General features: G+C 36.4%; 1 protein-coding gene across 25 annotated transcripts in view; it reads right to left on the bottom strand.

Moving 5' to 3' along the window:
• The window catches only part of ATF7IP (activating transcription factor 7 interacting protein), a 79,361-nt gene that overhangs the window by 30,410 nt on the left and 30,644 nt on the right, over positions 1–18,307 (bottom strand). For 13 of the 25 annotated variants that reach the window (XM_050970149.1, XM_050970131.1, XM_050970132.1 and 10 more), the window contains 7 exons: positions 11,002–12,050; positions 6,580–6,666; positions 4,417–4,598; positions 3,123–3,260; positions 1,949–2,014; positions 1,367–1,440; positions 831–919 (listed from right to left, as the gene is read on the bottom strand). In XM_050970149.1, coding sequence (XP_050826106.1) covers positions 831–919; positions 1,367–1,440; positions 1,949–2,014; positions 3,123–3,260; positions 4,417–4,598; positions 6,580–6,666; positions 11,002–12,043 — 1,678 coding nt within the window. In that variant the 5' untranslated portion in view covers positions 12,044–12,050. Of the gene's footprint in view, positions 1–830; positions 920–1,366; positions 1,441–1,948; positions 2,015–3,122; positions 3,261–4,416; positions 4,599–6,579; positions 6,667–11,001; positions 12,051–16,867; positions 16,952–17,294; positions 17,433–18,307 lie in introns of those variants that run through there. The other 12 variants (XM_050970126.1, XM_050970127.1, XM_050970136.1 and 9 more) reach the window with 3 other exon arrangements.

Below are 18,307 nucleotides of genomic sequence, written 5' to 3'. Positions count from 1 at the left end.
TTAGCTGAAAACATAAAATACAGCATTTTAAGCACCCATTATAGAAATGGCAGAGCAACTGGTGCTTCACAAAACACAAGAAAAGAAAAACTATTTCAGTTACAACTAATTTGTCTTGCATAGGTAGGACACTGTATCCAGAAGGTTCTACCAAAACCAAGTATTAATGTGTCAGAGAAGATATTGACTTCTATGCAACAAAATTTCAGGACTAATTCTAAACATCAGGAGCAAAATACACTACTGAAAGCCAGTACATACAAGCTGTATGATAATCCTGTGTGAAAGATTCAGCGTTTGATATTAAACTATTTTTATAACCAAGGACAGGAAGACCATAATGAATAAATTAATGGTGAGTTTGAGTCTATATTCTCTACAAAATTTTAATCTAGAAATTCCATTTTTCAACATGACTCCTCTAAGAAATGTGGTTTATAATTGCTGCTTAGTTTTCCACTTAATTTCTATAGCCATTAGGTAGAGAGAAGGCTATCATCAGCATCCTATTATGACCAAGTACAATTAGAAGCCTGAGACATGTCTCAGCTCTTGACAGCCAGTTTTGCTACCATACCCAGCATGCAGTCTACTGAAACATCTAATTTACCACAAGTTCAGCTTGGCCAAATCAACACATTTTTTCCCATACCTGGTAAGCATACTACACAAATATAAACAGGGAATGCACTAGAGAACTAAAAATAATGATTTTTTAGGTCAGAAAAAAAGGAGTAAAATCAGTTTTTCTCTGTTTGGTTATTACTTCTTTAATGGAAAGCAACAGAACTTTTAAGAAATGTGTTTATAGTCCATAGGGAGTTTCTTACCTGGATTTACAGGGGCTTGAAAAGTTGCTGGTGTGCTCTCTCCTACATTCCTCTTTGACTCCAGCATCTGCCTTACTGTGCCAGCGTTTCTAAGGAACAAAATCTGAGTTGGCATTTCTCTCAAAAAGCCACATAAGGTGTATTTATGGACAGTACAATGGTGAAAAAAATCCCTAATTTTACAGCTCTTCTTTTCTTTGAGATTTATTTTTTCAAAACCCACTTTTGCTTCTCAGGCAAATGAAATTTGGCTATTTCCCAAATAAAAAGAAGTATGGAATTATTTATAAATTTTCAACTCCTTGCACCAAGATTGTCTTGCACCATTAGAATTTTCATGTTCTTGAAATTAAACTTCCACTATTATCTATAATTTTTTTAAACACTGAAACTGATGACAAAAAATCAAATTTTACAAGTGAAGAGCAATGAAGGAAAAGGAAAAACCACTTAAATTTAAAAAAAGGAACTACAGAGATTATCTGAAATGTCCTGTTGTACATTTTAACACGGTCCCAGTGATGTGCTTTGCTTACCGATGTGTGGCATTGTTTACATGTGCAGTGTCGGGTGCTGCTTTCCCTGGAGATACAGGTGCATTTGCCACATTCTGTAAAGAATGAGAGAGAGAGGCCATAACAGAACAACTCTTGCAAACTTATGCTTTCTTTCTATTTCATATCCATTAACTGCTGTGTGAGAGATTCATTTTCTGAAGTCAACATTGCAGGAGAATTTGACATATTTTACAACTACACAAAATCTCCTTGGTCCTACTGCCTCCCTCTCCTATATCCTCTCTTTCCTCTTCCCCCTCTCATCCCTCAGAATCATAGTAGTGGGATGCACTTTTATTTACATGGTACTCTTCATACTGAAATAAATTAGATTCAGTTATATACAGTTTAAGGTGTCTTCACATTAGAAACAGCTAAAGAAGCTTCAGAATTACCTAACAGATGTTAAGACTTCTTTAACCAAACCAGAAAAACCCGATTTGTCAATGCAATTGAATAAACAAGTCACATCTTTCTGCATATAAATTTTCTTTGTTTTCCAACACAAGGTTTAGACTAACTCAGAAAAAACCCCCAGACCCCAACAAATCTAGTTCTTACTTCCTGTCTCTTCTTCAAGTCCTCCTTGGCAGCTCCAACCCGCTTTGTCAATCTTGCAATTTTAGCCTAAACAGGAAAAGATGAAAACAAACAAAACCATAAATCCCCAAGAACCAAAGAAATTTTATAAACTAAAAGATATGTAACTAAGACATTGTTAAGTCAAAGGCTATTTTCATATTGAGAAATTAGTCTTCCTTGAAATCCAGTACAACTATATTATTATATTTTTAGCTATATTATAGCAGAAAGACAAATGTATGCATCACAGTCAAGATACCTGACAGACAAGTTTAATTATTTTCCTTTCTATTCACAACTGCACAAACTGAATCCATCTGACACGTTCACACAAAACAACATAAATGAAACCCTTATATGATGTTATTACTTTGACACTCTGGTTGATGGCTAAAAACACTGGTAAACAAGTATATTGAAAGCATCTTAGAAAGTCCTTAAAAAGTCAACATAAAACGTCTGTGGCAACAAGAGGAAAGAGTTGTATAGTAGAACTGATCTGGCAAACTCCATATTTCTCTTAATGAAAAAAGTAAAATGGCCTTCTGGTTTGATTTGTTATGAGATAAGCTTTTTAATTGTCTTGTCAGTTCAAAATTATTTTTTGTGATGTTCTTCATGTCACTGCTATGTACATAGTTTCTATTAAAAATGCAGGAAAGCCTGCTGCACTCAACACTAGCTATTTGCCTCCTTGCTAGAGCATCAACTATTTACACTCTGGGGAAACATGTGATGTAGGATGTTCAATCCAGTGCAACTGTCCTCTCCCTTCTGCATGTTCCCATTTTTAAGCAAATTTCCAGCTTCATAAAGACCTTAGATATTTTCATACTTGGAATTTTTTTGGAAAATGCCTAAATGGAACAGAAGACTGGAAAAGCAGGCTACTAACAGCTAATTAATCAGTTTGCCAGATGGAAGATCCACTTTGGGGTTTCTGTATGATTAACTGGTTGCTTCCCTCCTTCTAAGGAGGAAAATACTTTTACAACTCAAAAGGAACAATAGTATTTGCTGCTCCCCCACCTCCTCCCCTTGCAGTGTCAAAACGGTTTCCCCTACTGGCAACTGTAGGAACCTTACTACTAAACATTGAGGAAGTTATTTTTGAATTTGACCCTAATATGGAGCTGAACACACAAACACCCACCTGCATTTCAGTAAGCACAGTTTTATGCCTCTTGTTGCATTCTACTTTCTCCATTCGGTTTTTCAAGTCTGCCAGAGTCTTGTCAAATACCACACACTGTAAAGTGGTAAGTTTTTCTTCTAACAGTCTCTGGATAATCTGCAAAATTGTTATATAAAAAATACAACAATGCAATCCCAAAATCTGGGGGACCACCAATAAAAATATTCTCAACTCTTAATAAATATCTTGCTATAAACAGAACAATGACAACTGTTGTACCTTGTCAATCAAATAAATCTAGAGTCAGCAATAAGCATGAGGTTGCATAGCTAAGTTTTGACATCATTTTGGAAAATAGAAATGGTTTGCCATTAATTCAACAAATTAATTTCCTTGCAGTATAATAGGGTATAAAATCTTACTATATATAAAAAGAACCTTAACAACAGAAGGTATTCTTTTAAAGTGCAGGGCATACGCAAGTTAATTGTTCTTCTTACTTTTCTATTTTTGAGAGGGACATTGGCATTCAAAGAACAGAAACTTAAAGACATTCAACAAAAACTTTTTTCTGAGATATATTTTCTCCTAGCAAAAATTCAGTGTTGCCTTTCTTGTAGAAGCTGAAAACATAAGAAGAAAAGACTGGTTTTCACAAAGTTTACTTGACAGAAGTTATTATTTAATGTTTTTCTCCCATCTATACCTACTGCACTGTAAAAAGTTTTCACAAGAAATGAAAATAAATAAGCTGCTAATGTGGTTCAGTTTTTGCCATCCTAAATTAATGAAATTACAACATATGCTAGCTAACAAACTAACAGAAGAACAGCACAATTTTCTTTTCTTCAAGACCACAGGTTCCTTATACAGCAATGGTTCAATCAGGCTATTAACAGCTCTACAGAAATCTGCAAAATGCCAGGTGGATTACACTCTTCTTTGGAGACCGCCTTTTTTAAAAGCTAGGCACAGAATAAAGTGCATCACATATAAATCATCATGGTGAAATACATTCTTCACTAACGTTTTCCATCCAGAGTCACATGAGACTTCAAGTATTTTATATATTTCAAATATAACTCCTGCAGCATAGTTTTCAAATGGTATTTGGTCTCTTCTTAAAAAGAGGGCTATGTAGAACTTTGTATTAATTAAGCTCCTTTGTTATTTGAATTACATCCAATTTCAACCACAAAAAAGAGAAAATGTTTGGGGACAAAGAGCGTATGCAGAACGACTACTAATTCAAAGATGGTAACACAAGTGACAGATGTGTGTGTATGTTCTTTGCTCTGCACCTCTATTTTACCTTTTGTAATTTTAGGTCAACATCCTTTCTGGCTGTAATTTTGACTTGGAGCTCTGCTTCATAATCTTCTCCCATGTACCGACGATGTTTAGAATGAATATTGTCCATGTCCTCAGATTTGGAACGTTTTCTCTTTGATGCTTCACCTGGAACAATTACATACAACTCCTCATGAGGAACTCCTGAAAAAACAGGTATCTTCAGAATGCCATAATTACCATAAAGTTGTTCTCAGTTTAAGCTTTTTCATGCTAACCAGTAGGAATGCCTTTGGCAAAACGTGCTTGATGACATCAAAGTACAAAACCAGTCCTTCTGGTATCTGTACATTACTGCCCTGTCAGTGAACTCTCCTTTGTGACTCACCCAGTTGCTGCCCCAAATGCAAAATGGTTCTACTACTACCACCAGACCTCTCTCAGAACCTCCTCTACTTCTTCCTACTCCTATGAGCACCATCCTGTAATGAGAAATGGCTTCTGCGAAGCAAAAGAAAACCTTATTCTGAAAAAGGAATCCCCTTCTCAGAATTCCAGCCAAATAAAACTACATCTCATTTAACTATGCCAGCAATTAACTGTATTTACCTGCCATGAAGTTTTAACCTCCAACACCTGACTGAAAAACGATTCAAACTTTTTTTTCACTTTTTGGTTAAAATGGAAAGTAAAAATCTAACAAAAGAACAGGCTCAAAACAGAACTAGATTATAAAAATCCTTTTTAATAACAGTGATGAAGCACAAAAGAACCAAAGAGACCTCATTCACTCCTCCAGCTCCGCAATGTGTCCAGAATGTTCTTGAGGACAAGAGGGACATCTGCTTTTAAATGATCTTCAGATTACACAATAAGAACCCAGGAACCACAGGATTATCAGCTTTACCTCAATCCCTGGGAACATGATGGAGCAAGTAAATTGAGATAGAAATCATCTCGACGCCTATCAAGAAAGCAGTGATGGGGAACAGAATGGATTTATCAAGGGGAAATCAGGAACCATCAGCCTGACAGCCTTCTACAATGAGATCCCAGGCTTGGGGGATGAGAGGAGAAGATCTTTAATAATGCTTCTGACAGCCAAACCATCCTCAAATTCTTGATGTATGGCCTAGATAATTGCACTGGCTCAATTGCTGGGCTCCAGGAGCTGTGATGATTGGTAACTAGTCCAGCTGGAGCTCAGTAATGCACACCAGCAGATGCTACTGGTACCAACACCACCATCTTCATTCATGACCTAGATAATGGGGCAAGAAGATACCTGCAGCAACTTGCAGGTGATAGAAAACTGGAATAAGTGATTTGTATATTCCTAAGTGGTTATGCTGCCGTTTTGAGTCACACTGATAAACTGGAGAAATGGGCAAACAAGAACCTCATGAAGTTCAAGAAAAGGAGATGTCCAAGTGCTAAACTTGGATAGCAATAAAATCATGCATTAGTACAGGTTGGGAATTCACTGGTTGGAAAACCCCTTTTCAGAAAAGACCCTGGTGGTCTCCACATACATGAAGTTGAACATGGGCCAGCAATGTGCCCTGCTGGCAAAGAAGGCCAACAACATTCTTGGCTGCCTGAGAATGAGTACTGACAGAAGGTTGAGGTAGGTATTTATTCCCCTCTAACCAGGAAATGTGAGCCTGACCTTGAGTCTTTTGTCCAGTTCTGGGTTTCTAAATACAAAAAAATATGTGAGCATACTCAGAGTGCTGTGTAGAGTCACCAAGATGTTTTAGGGATAGAAGCATTCATCAAGAGCTGGAATTGTTCAACTGGAGAAGGCCATTAGGGGAGATTTTATCATGTTGTGTGAATTACCTGACAGGTGGAGAATGAACAGATTCTTAGTGAGTAGCAGTGACAGGAGAAGAGAAATGGATGTAAATTGAAATACAGGAATTTCCACTCAAACATTTTAAAACTTTTTTTACTGTGAGGGTCAAACACTGGGATCAGAACACAGGAAATTTGTGGAATCTTAGCCTGTGGAAATACTCAAAACCTGTCAGGATATAGTTCTGGGCAAACTGCTTTCTAGTTGCCCTGGTTTTTAACAGGGGCATTGGACTATATAATCATCAAATGTCCCTTCCAAACCTAATGATTCTGGGCTTCTAACACGTACAACACAGTGAAACACAATGGTTTTAACATTACATACTTTTCTCTATTTGTTTCTCTTCTTCTTTGTGGGTCTCTTCTACTTCTTTATCTTCACACTCCTTTTTTTTCTCCCCCTCCACCTCTTCTATAAACAGAAGAAAAAAAAATCCATGTGACACTTTCTCAGATCTACAAGTTTTTTAACAGTCCTGTTTTGAAAAACGAATTTAAAAAACATATTAAAAAAAAAAACATGTGAGGGAAGGCAAGAGAAATGACAAAGAGGGAATGCAGATATGAAAAAATAAGGGAATACCCTCAAAAAAAAATTGAATTATCATGCAACACATTAAGACTCAATTTTGAATTTGCTAAACTTTCTAACCAGAATTACTGAACTGTAATTATAAGGGAAACATGTTTTTCAGTTACTTCTGAAACAAAATTATCTATTTTTCATGCAGCTGAAGTTCTCAACAATTTATTTTAGCTTACTTTTCCACTTAGGGACAAAGCATAAAAATTTCAGTAACAAAATACTAAAATACTAATAGGTTTCTCTAGTTACAATTGGCAGCTTCAATCATAATCTTACTGGTGGGAAAGGCCTAGATTTAGGTTAACAAATATGAATTTTAATTTGAAGTTTCTTGCTAATACAAAGTATCACAATTTAGGACTAGCCATTTAAAAATATTCAGTTTAGGAAATGCTTGAAAGAAGAAAATTCTGAAGCCACCAAATACACAAAGATAAAAATGGTAGCACTTCCTGAAAAATTTTATTATATATTCCAGAGCTTCCATTATGTGTTTTGTACATATGTGAATGAAACAAGCTTCCATTATGTGTTTCTGTGCTTGCTAGATACAACACATAACTATTTCTTTTAAGCTTACAGCAAATTCTATCCAGAATATAAGAGAGCAAGTAAGCACTGTTATGCACATCTTGACCTGTACACATCTTCATTTGCCTATATTCATTTTGTTATTACAGCAGAGTTTACTAGCTTTTCTAAGGAAAGTTCTGGTTGCAAAGGTATTCTTGATGCTCTCTTAACATTAAGTCGCCCTTCTATTTTGAAGAACATTTAAAATTCCTTAAAACAAGTTACCTAATACATCAGAAAAAGGAAGGAGTCTAAACCCAATAACCTGGCACTATGAAATTTTCATTTTTCTTATAAATGTAAAAATAATATTCATAATACAAAATCTTCAATCCAAATATTATTTACTTTTAAGGTAATAAATTAGCATAATGCCTATGCCACCTGCTTTTTAAGACTTATATATAAATTTTATGTATTTAATTGCTATGAATAAAATAGGACTCATTTACTTATAAATCTAAAGGACAATCGCTAAGTTTAAGACAACTTTTCCCACAATTCAGAGATTTTAATATTCAGCTGAAAGACACAAATATTCCATGGAAAGATACACATACCTAGAATGTCTTTAAAACATGTTACAAGCTTCAAAGCTAAGGTCTTTTATATATATATATATGTATATATATATACACACACACACATACATAAAGTTTTTTTAAAAAATATTTCTTTTTTTTCCCCAAAAAACCTCTATATATAGGACAAGTAATTTCAGGGATGAGAAGACCTTTTCCTTACTAACTTCCATCACTATGAACAAATCTAAGTCATTTAACTAAAAGTGGTTTCAGCATGATGCACAGCTGAACTCTCCAGTTAAGGAGCAGATTTCACAACTGGCTATCAGCTCAGTTTCCACTGCTAAGCTGTGATCTCATTATCTTGATGCTAGACAAGCAGAAGCAAGGAATGCAACCTTGTCTGCCCCCCCTGAGCTTGGTGTGTCATATTAAAGTTTTCCTGTTTCCTAATTTATTCCAATCATTTTTCACTTGATTTCTTTAGCTGCCATTTTATCAAGGTTTCCTCAAAAGCACCTACTATAATCCTGAAATATTTTTATTGAGTGGTCAGTTCTACCTTCTGACCCAGTTATGAGTTTTGTACTCATGTGCACCGCTTTGTAGATATCCACAATGAACTTCACCTGCCATGTTTGTTTCTCAGTCAATCAGCATTGTAAAATTCTGCCTCAGTTCTTTGTATCAGGAAACTGTGACATCACTAGTTACCATTCATTTAAGGCAATTTATTAATTTGGTCATATAGCACAGTCTCTGGAACTAGTCTCTGGAACTCTAAATTTATTTTTTATTCTTCAGGACTTTCCATTTTACTGTTTCATTTCCAAAATTTCTTGGTAAGAAATCACTTCTGTTTGGATATCCAAGAGAATTCACATCAGGGCTTCCTTGTCACATGCTTGTTTGCTTACACAAAAAGCTCCAAGGCTTTCTGATGTTTGATCTTTCATTACAAAAATCTGTGACAACACAACTATTATAGTTACTAATTCCACTTGGGAAAGATTCTATTAATCTGTCCATCTGAATTAAGTCTTCTAGTACCATTTTTTCACTGTTGTTTAGCCATGTTGGTTTTTATCTGGACTTGTTGAAATCTTGCTTCTTAACTGAGCAGTTTGCAACTTTATCTCCAATATAGCATCTTGAAATGATCTCCATATGGTCTCCAGTTTTAATTTTCCCAGACCCTCTCCAAAAGTTACTCTTTATAAGTAACTCTACCTGTTTTCTCATACAACTGTTTCCTGCCTATGCACCCTCTCTGCTACTATCTTTGTTGCTGGTTAAGGCAGAACATCACAGTGACCAATTTTCATTTCATAAACAGCATCAGTTACAGCCACACAACTGTTGGAGTCATAAACTATTATTAGCCAATAAATAAAACAACTAGTCAAAAGAATTTGTCTGGTCACCAAAATTTAGAATCTTAAAAATCTATTGCTGGATACATTAATTTTAAGCTTCTTCAAACTGTAGTCCAGTACTTAATATTCACTTCAATCTTTTTGCTCCATAGCAAATTCCTCTGTGATATCAGAGTGTTTTCTCATTGGTAAGATGAAAAAAGTAAACTTAATGGCTTCAATGAGAAAACTCTTAAACTGCAGTGAGAACAAAGATAACCAATTTATTTGTACTGTTTATTTCATAAAAGGGACTCGTAACACTACAATTTTGACACAACTACAAACAACCTTCTTTCCCCCTGCTTCCCCCACCTCCAACAGTTTCTGGAAGATTTTCAGTGCAGAACAATGGTATCACTTTTTCAATCTCACTGACAACAGCTAATGCCTAAATAAGATCCTTAGCAGAAACTATGGAACCTACCTTATCTCTATTTAACTAGCATTATTAAAGGTAAATACTAGAAAAGGAGGAGTCTAAAACAGGACTGAAGAGACGTTCTTATCTCTGTTTCTCCAGTTGTTTTAGAGACTAAAGACTCAGAATGCCACAGTCTGGTATTAGTAAAACAAGATTTAAGAAACTACAATCACTAACCTCCCAGACTAAAACCTGAATCTTATATAAGCTATGAAATTTCTACAGTCAGCCACATTTAAACACACTTGGGTTAATATGGTTATAATTTAATAACAGCTATACCGGGGGGTGGGGTAGGGAGAAGAGGGGGATGAAAAAAACCCAACAAAATTCCATCCCTAAAATAATCTGAAACATCTTTCTTAATTACAGATAAAAGAACATTGTCAATTTATTTGTAAATTATTAATCTGTTTTATTTTCAGAAGTGCAATAGTATAACAATGACTGTCCATTGTCGAAAAGAAAAAAAGCTTACAAAACTCTATTAAACAGTACACTACAAAGGACATCCATAGAGTTTAACTTAGAAAAATGTTCTGCTAACTACATGAAGAGATTCCACACTTAACATTTAAAAGCTTCAATCAGTTGCCATAATCACTAAAGAAAACTTAGATAAAAACCACTGAGTTAAATGAATAAAAGCTATATGATATAAAAACAATACATGACATGCATTTTTCATTAAACTTTTCCAATACTGTCTTTCAATGGGAAAAAGAAAGTTAAAAGAGAAGATGAGGCACACCTGGATTATATGTGTGTTTTCCTTATCATTTATTTTCAAGCTAAAGAAAGCTGAAATATTCTTCCCTGTGAAAGCTGTAAATGAATGCAGTTCCTCTTCCCCCAGAACATTCTGTTCCCTCTCTGACAATTACTCATCTTTCCTCTTTTTCTACCCACTACCTCACCCAAGCTGGCACCCAAATTTATAGAGTATGAAAAAAAACCCAAAGGAGACCAACAAGAAAACAACAAACAAACACTAAAACCTAAGTCCAAACCAAATTAAAAATATCAAAATATTTTAATACCATTTTTCAGTGCAAAGTTTTTTTTTCCTGTGCCTCAAATACCACCCGTGAAAACTAAGACTCCATAACAATATTGGTGGGTAAGATTGCCTCTTTGATCTTGAAATCTGACACAAGTGTGTCATTCTAAGAAATGAACAAAATCCCAAACTTGAATAGAAATTAATGATTTAGAAAATTCTTACCTGGAAGACTTGACTTGTTTGGCAATATCCCTTCAACAAGTTCCTCCTTCTCATCACAGGGATCGTCTTCATCAGACAGCACTAAGAAAGCCTCTTTTGGCAGACTTTCATTGCTTTCCTGCTTAGATGGTGAACCCAAACAATTGTCTATTTTCTCTTCTAAATCTGGGACTGTGTCATCCACTGGTAGAAGAGAACTTTTAGAAAAACAGCTCAGATCATCTTCAGCAGGGGCTAGTTTTTCCAGAATTGGAATAATGTCATCTGTTTCCATACAGTCCGTATTGTCCAAGATACTTTCACTTGGCTCATCTGCTGTTTTTGAAACAGTGGTTTCTGCAGGTCCTGCACTGCCTTCCTGTTTTTCCTGGTCAACTTCCATACTGCTAGAGATGGCTGCTTCTCCAACAACCTCTTCAACAGTTACTTCAGTCCTCTTTTCCTCACCAGATGAACTGGAGTTAACAGGTAAATAATTTGTTTCTCCCTTCTCTTCGGAAGAGTCACTAATACCACAGACTGGTTTACTTTCACCTTCCAATGGGATATCATTCTTTCTTTGGTCCAAATGATCTTTTCTGTCATTTTCTTCATGCAAGTTATCTTTACTGCTACCAACTCCATTTTCAGCCTCACTGAAAGATACTGCAATGTCAGTATCTTTAGCTTGTTCAGGAGTAACATTTTCTGAAGACAGCACTAGAGGTTTAGATTCTATGTCATTGACTGTGTTTCCTGCCCCACTTTCAGGTCTTTTGGTCTCACTAATTTCATCACAAGCTGTTCTTCCCTCTTCAGAGTTAACACCCAAGTCAACCACGCCATTAATTTCTTTCTTGACTTCCGTACAATCTGTATTGCTTAAAAGGGGATTTATATCAGAGTCTCCATTCTCATGTTTTCCATTTAACAGTTTCACTTCAGTTGTCTTCAGCAGCTCCTCTTTAACCTTATAGACAGCTTCAAGTTGTTGCCGATCACTTACTCTCATTGTTTTTCGTGCTTTAAAGACTTTTTTCTGAGGTTCCTCTGTGCTATCCATCTTAGCCCTTCAAAAAATTCAGAAAGAACTGTGAGGATAAAGAATTATCACTGTCATATTACACTGCTACTAAGAGAGATGATAACATTAGGCACATTTTAAAGTAAACCAATTGAAATGGTGCTGACAAAAACAAAGAAACACCTGTCAATGCTAAATTTTATCTGACTTCCCAAAAAGTGAATTCAAGTTTCTCAATATGCTGCACAAACACGTTTATGCAAAGGTCACAGAGGTCACACTAAGACATCAAGCAGTAATACTCTAACTACACATTTTAGACCACTTGTCTCATAGTATTCTATTAAAAATAGATGTTATACTAAGGTAAGAGCCAGCAGCCTCTCTTCTCATCAAAAGGTAAAAATAAATGGAAACTGATGGATATCAAATCACTTTTAAGAAAACTTCATTATACACAAAGAATTTCTTAATGTATCAGTAAGATACCTTTTTCTCCATAAATACAATAGACTTTCATCCTCCACATCTATACAATGGTTAAATGAACTTGGATTTTTAGACCACTTTCATTCAGTTTGCAGTAACATTTTACTAAGACTGTTTGTAGATATAAAAACTACAGCTATTGGAGCACCTTGTAGAAAAACTCCCTCTTTCAAGGAAAACTGGTGGGTTTGCCCTCAACAGAAATATTCATTCCATCCACTCACACAAGTATTAAGAAAAATATAAATGTTTATAAAAAGTGTAAGAAAAACATTAGAAAAAATATTTTATCAAATCAAAACATGGAGTTTAATCCAGCATTACCTAGGAAACTATAATGATTTTGTTGAAATACACCAAAATCTGATTTCCTTTGTTTCCATTAAACAAAACAAATCCATAAGGATTTTTAAAATATATTTTTCCCTACGTGGTTTTGCTTAATGGTCCAGTTTTAAAGGATTACATAAGATAATGTTCAAAAGCAGAAGGCAGCTAAGAAAGTTCCTATATCCTAAATGTAACTCGACAACTAAGATCTTGAACCAGTTAATGCTAACCAGTTTAGATCTGGTGAAGCTACAAACCACCATAAAGTTACTCGCATCAAGCATACAGCTTTATTAAGTTTTTCAAAAACATGCAAAAATTATATTAACAGTAATTAAAAGAGAAAAATCATCAGACAGTTATCTCAATGTGACTTTTTTGGCGACAAGAACCAGACAGACAAATGTTTATAACACTGACGCAGGAGAATTATTAGGGAAATGATGCACTTTAAATACTTAGTATGATTCATTTTGTGTCAGCTCCCAATTAATTTTCATTTACAGAGCTAAGAAATTAATAAATAGATTGCATTTTGTCTATTCAGGTGGGATATAAATTATTTTATATTTTTTTGGTAAATGAAAGCAGGACTACTGCCAACACCAACTCAGATCAATGACAGTTTTGTGTAACCACAAATTCAAGAGTGTCTCAACAACCCTCTTGAGCAGGTGGAATGATTCTTGGGGGTGTCCTGTGCCATGCAGGGAGTTGGGACTCAGTCCCTGTGGGTCCCTTACAACTCAGAATATTTGACAATTCTACAAACCTAGCTGCAAAATTCAGAACACAGATGCCACAGCCTCTAAATAACAATGGCTCCACTCTATTTTGTAGCCGACCTCATCTACAAGTTTTATCTAGGCAATGCTAAGATTGCCCTATAGCCTTCTCTTCAGCAGACTGAAACTGTTGAGCTCCCTCAGCATCTCATCATGGGTCACACGCTTTAGCTCCTAACATTTTGGTTTGCTGGATCTTTCCTACTTTATGTGGAATAACTTTTTGTGAAGAAATTTATTTAGCATTTATCCCTAACTACATTCTATATTGTAAGGTAAGAATATATATTCTAAAGTACAATATGAATGCTACTGTAAACCCCACACAATTCTAAGGCTTATTTTAACACGACCTGACAAAAACAGAGACAAAGCACAAAGCAATTTTTTCTATCTCCTTGTAACTTAGCACTGACCTTCCCTTACCCTTTTTTTGAGTTCTTTTCCACAAAACAATCTAGAATCCTCAGATTTGTGTTACTGGTAGTACTTAACAGTTTGACTCACACCTCAAAACAGATGAACAAATTTTGACAAAAAGTTGTATCAGGTCTATTTATGAGCTCGCAATAATACCATTATGATGACTTTTTTTTCCATTCTGACCTAAATTTTCTGAACTGGATTGTCTACTAGTGCATTGCCACTAGTGGGAGCAAAAAAGAACACCTACAGAAACACTGATCTGAAACACCAGTTTACATGAGTTGAAAAAAGGTTCACATCACAACCATTTTCAGTCAGATGACTTATGAACTCCAGGTGAGCTGTTAATGCCTATCCAGAGCTGTCTACATGCTAAATACAACTTCTTCATATTCCTTCAGAAGAGAATACATTTAAAGCAAGACCTTTAGACCTGAGAGTACAAAAAGCACGTAAAGATCTGTAATACTTTGGAAGTTCAAGTACAGTTTTGGGAAGCACATCCCTTCTGTCTTCCCAAAAACTCAGAATAGAAGGCAGACATATTCACATCATCATATAAACCCCTTCATTCATATAAATCCCTACAACCAACACACATGCTGTTACAGATATTTAGCTTGTCAAGGCAATTTGGAGAAAGAAATCAGGCTTGGCTAACATTGAACAAGTCCCAGAACTCCCAATAGATGAGCAACTAGTGAGAACCCCCTGGTAGCAGAGTACAAGAACAGGGCCTCTGCATCAAAGTTACAATAGGATAGTTCAATCTCCCAGACTACAGTGTGCTCTTTTATAGGCATTACCCAGAACTGGCAAAATATATTACAAAATTCACAGTCTTAACTTTTCCTATGACCAGAAAATACACTAACGGATTAATGTAACATTTACAGATGTCTTAAAATCAAATCTGTAAGTGCATCACTTGAATAATCATAATTTAAACTAAAATTTGCTGTTCTAATTTCCTTAAGTCATCTAAGCAGTTTTCATTAACATTTTTAATACAGAGTAAATACAAAGAAAGTAAAGGATACTTCTTTTTACATCTGCCAAGAAGAACAGTCTTAAAAAAATTCAAACATCAGAATCCCTTTATATTGATGCATCCTTACTTTTTATTGAAAAAAAAATTGGAGAAACAAACTTGAATTGCTTATATATTTTTAAATTGTGCTTACTTTTTAACTTCAGATATTATCCAAAATCTGGATAAAAACAAAGCACGAACACAGTTCTAGAAAGAACCTGTAGGAAATACAGGCTTCTCAAAATTCTGTTGTTAAATGGTTATGAGAGTAACTTACACGTATTTTCCTGCTCAATTCCAGTCTTTTGCAATCAAAGAGTATTATATTAAAGCTACCAAAAAATACTCTTTAAAAACTACTGTGACAAAATTATAAGCATAGATGAGATGAACCAGTGCTTTGGTTTATCTTTGAAAATGATGTTTTAAAATATTTTCTAAGGGCAGACCAGTCTTTAAAAGCATTTCCAGCCATACCCACAAAGGAGCACAGTGCAGCCAAAGAACAGACTCATGTGACAGCTGAGTGTAAAGAAATAAATCAACTGGTAGCCAGTCCAGACAGACTTGGTCACACCAGTGTAAGCCAGTCAGCCACCATTTGATAAATACTGGTTGCCAGTCTTTCAAAGGGGCAAGGTGCACCCCTTCAGGGAGCAACAGAGCAAATTACATGGATTCAGTCATTTTATCTTCAAATAAAACCTATCAAGCTACTACTATTCTAAAAAAATGCAATTTGGTAGTCTCTCTTTACAGTTAACAACATGAAGTTCAGCCATTTTTGTTAAGCACCTCCCTTATCTGATGCTTGGGTGTTTTCCTTTTTTACTCATCCTGTGACCAAGCCACAAGGAGGAAACCAACGGCCCAGGCACCAAGCCAACCAAGTAGCACCTTTTATTTCAAAGAATGGCTTTTGTATGCATCAGCACAAAATGACTCTGGCATGTACAGCTACCTGTGTAAGGATTAAATGCCGTAAATAAGGACGTAGGCTTTGGGCTGATTTTTTTTGTTTTATTAAAGTCAACAATTTTGACAGGCCAACATACACACTGAGTTCATTTGTTTAGATACAAAAACTCCCTTTTTCATTTTAAGCTTTAAAGTCATACATAATTAGTCATGTGAGACATGAACACATCATCAGGCACCTCCCTCCAAAATTTAGAAATTCTTCTCATGATGAAATGTGTGTTACATGGCACAAAACGTGCCTGTGCAGCTAGGAATGTGGGATGGTCTCCCTTCTGAGCCATTTCCCCTCTATTTCCTTATTTTTTATTATTCTTACTCAGTAAAGAGACCATAGTTCTAAAGCAATAAAGGATTGTATTAGCTAGTATACATCAGCCTACAATCATGTGCTCAGGTAAGCAGCCCATGAGCTGCTCAAAAAGAGAAGCCAATCAGCACGGAGATGCCTGAATCCTGCCTAGTGACAGGCAGCAGACAAAGGGAAGGTCATGGAAAAATGAGGGGGGGGGGGAGAGGGAGAAGCTGCAATCTGAACAATAGTGCATAATGGGGTTTGCATAACATCACGGGTCTAGAACAGCACCAGCCAAGGGGTCCTCGAGGGCATGCAGCACCAGCCAAATGCGCCACAACCATAAAACGTTTGTCAAAGCACGAGAACTACCTGGAAGAAGTAAAATTCACTAATAATGAACATCAGGTGCAAGCCTACTTAAAATGTAGCATAGCCAAATCAAAGAAAGTGAAGCAGCAAATGGTCATGAGTATTGTGTTCTAGATGGAGACTTCCAGAGAATGAAAGTGGCGAATAAAACCTACCTTTTAAGTAGTGGTTCATAAAAAGCAGTTGTCAGTTGAAATCCTCCATAGCAATTTTGATACAAGTGTTCAGAAATTTATGAACTATTTTCAAAGAAGAAAAAAAATATTGTTTGAGACCTATTCTTATAAAAGACATAATTAAATAATGCACCAATAATTTGGTTTTCTACCAATACAAGTCCACTGATCTGGCTGAATGTAATACAGACCACCAGCTTACTGAGCTCCACATAAAATTGTGCCTTTGTTTTCAAATGTAATAAACAAAATAGAATCACATTATTATTGTATGTGCAAATAATAGCTCTTCTAGCACACCACAGAAGATTTTAGTTTTTGTCCCTTTTAGGCTGAAGTTATGTTTGTGTTAGCTAAGAGTAGGGAGAAAAATATAAAATTTTCTAAGAAAAAAAAATCACGTCACCATCTTGCCCTATTTCACCTAGTGCACACACAGCAGAACAAGGTGAACTGTAATTAAAACCCCCTTCGGCTCATTTGCTCCCGCCACATTCCGAAGCGCTGCGGCTCGCAGCGAGAGGCACGTTCCCCTGCGGCGGAGCCCTGCAGTGGCGCGGGCGCTCCCCAGAGGGCGCCTGCGGGGCCCCGCTGGCCGCAGCCCGCGCGGCGACGGGACGGACGGGCAGGCCCGCCTCCCATTGGCTGAACGGAGCGGCCGCGCGGCAGCCAATCAGACGGGAGTGCCTTAAATTCCACCCAGCAACAAGCCCCACGCGGCAGACGTCGGGCGCGGGCACGAGCGCGGGGGCGCGCATTAAAGGAGCGGGATTTTCCAAAGGGCACTCTAGAAAGCCAAGGGCTTTCCGTCTGAGTCCTGGAGTTGCACAACAGCGCTAACCCACGAGTGCGGGTGTACAACCGCGATATGAAACGGGTGTTTAATGCGAGTGAGCATTGTTAGGCGATCCCTGAATTCCGGGGATGTTGAATGCTGAATCAGAAAAACCTCTTGAGATCCATCCTGGGTTTAAGTATGGCATCTGGAAAACCTTCTTTTCTTCAGATCCTCTGCAGCTTTTTTAGTATTCCAACACAAAATTGGTGTTTTGTCATGACTGCAGTATGACTCCTTCCTTGAAAGGAAAAGCCAATCTCCCCTGCCGTTGCAAAAAACTGCCTTCTCAAATTCAGCAAAATATTAAGGCCACACATGTATCTCTGCCTAAAAAAACCAGGCACCTATATGGTTAAAGCCTTCTTAAACCAGAGTAAACTCACAGTACAATTTCAAAGAGGTTGGTTTTGTTTATTGTATATGTGATGGCGTCATGTACTAACTTGAACTATGCTCTCATTACGTTACATCACAGTAAGTTAAGCACTTCTCTTGTGTCTCCTCTACCTCAAGAGGATAATACTTCCTCTGACACTGGCTCATTAATCTATTTCTTGTACTAAACTTGTGAGGCTTTTTTC

The sequence above is a fragment of the Serinus canaria genome, chromosome 1A (genome assembly GCF_022539315.1).
Source record: "Serinus canaria isolate serCan28SL12 chromosome 1A, serCan2020, whole genome shotgun sequence".
In the NCBI taxonomy this organism is placed as follows: Eukaryota; Metazoa; Chordata; class Aves; order Passeriformes; family Fringillidae; genus Serinus; species Serinus canaria.
The sequence above is the reverse complement of the archived record's forward strand: the minus strand, read 5'-3'. Positions and strand labels throughout refer to the sequence as shown.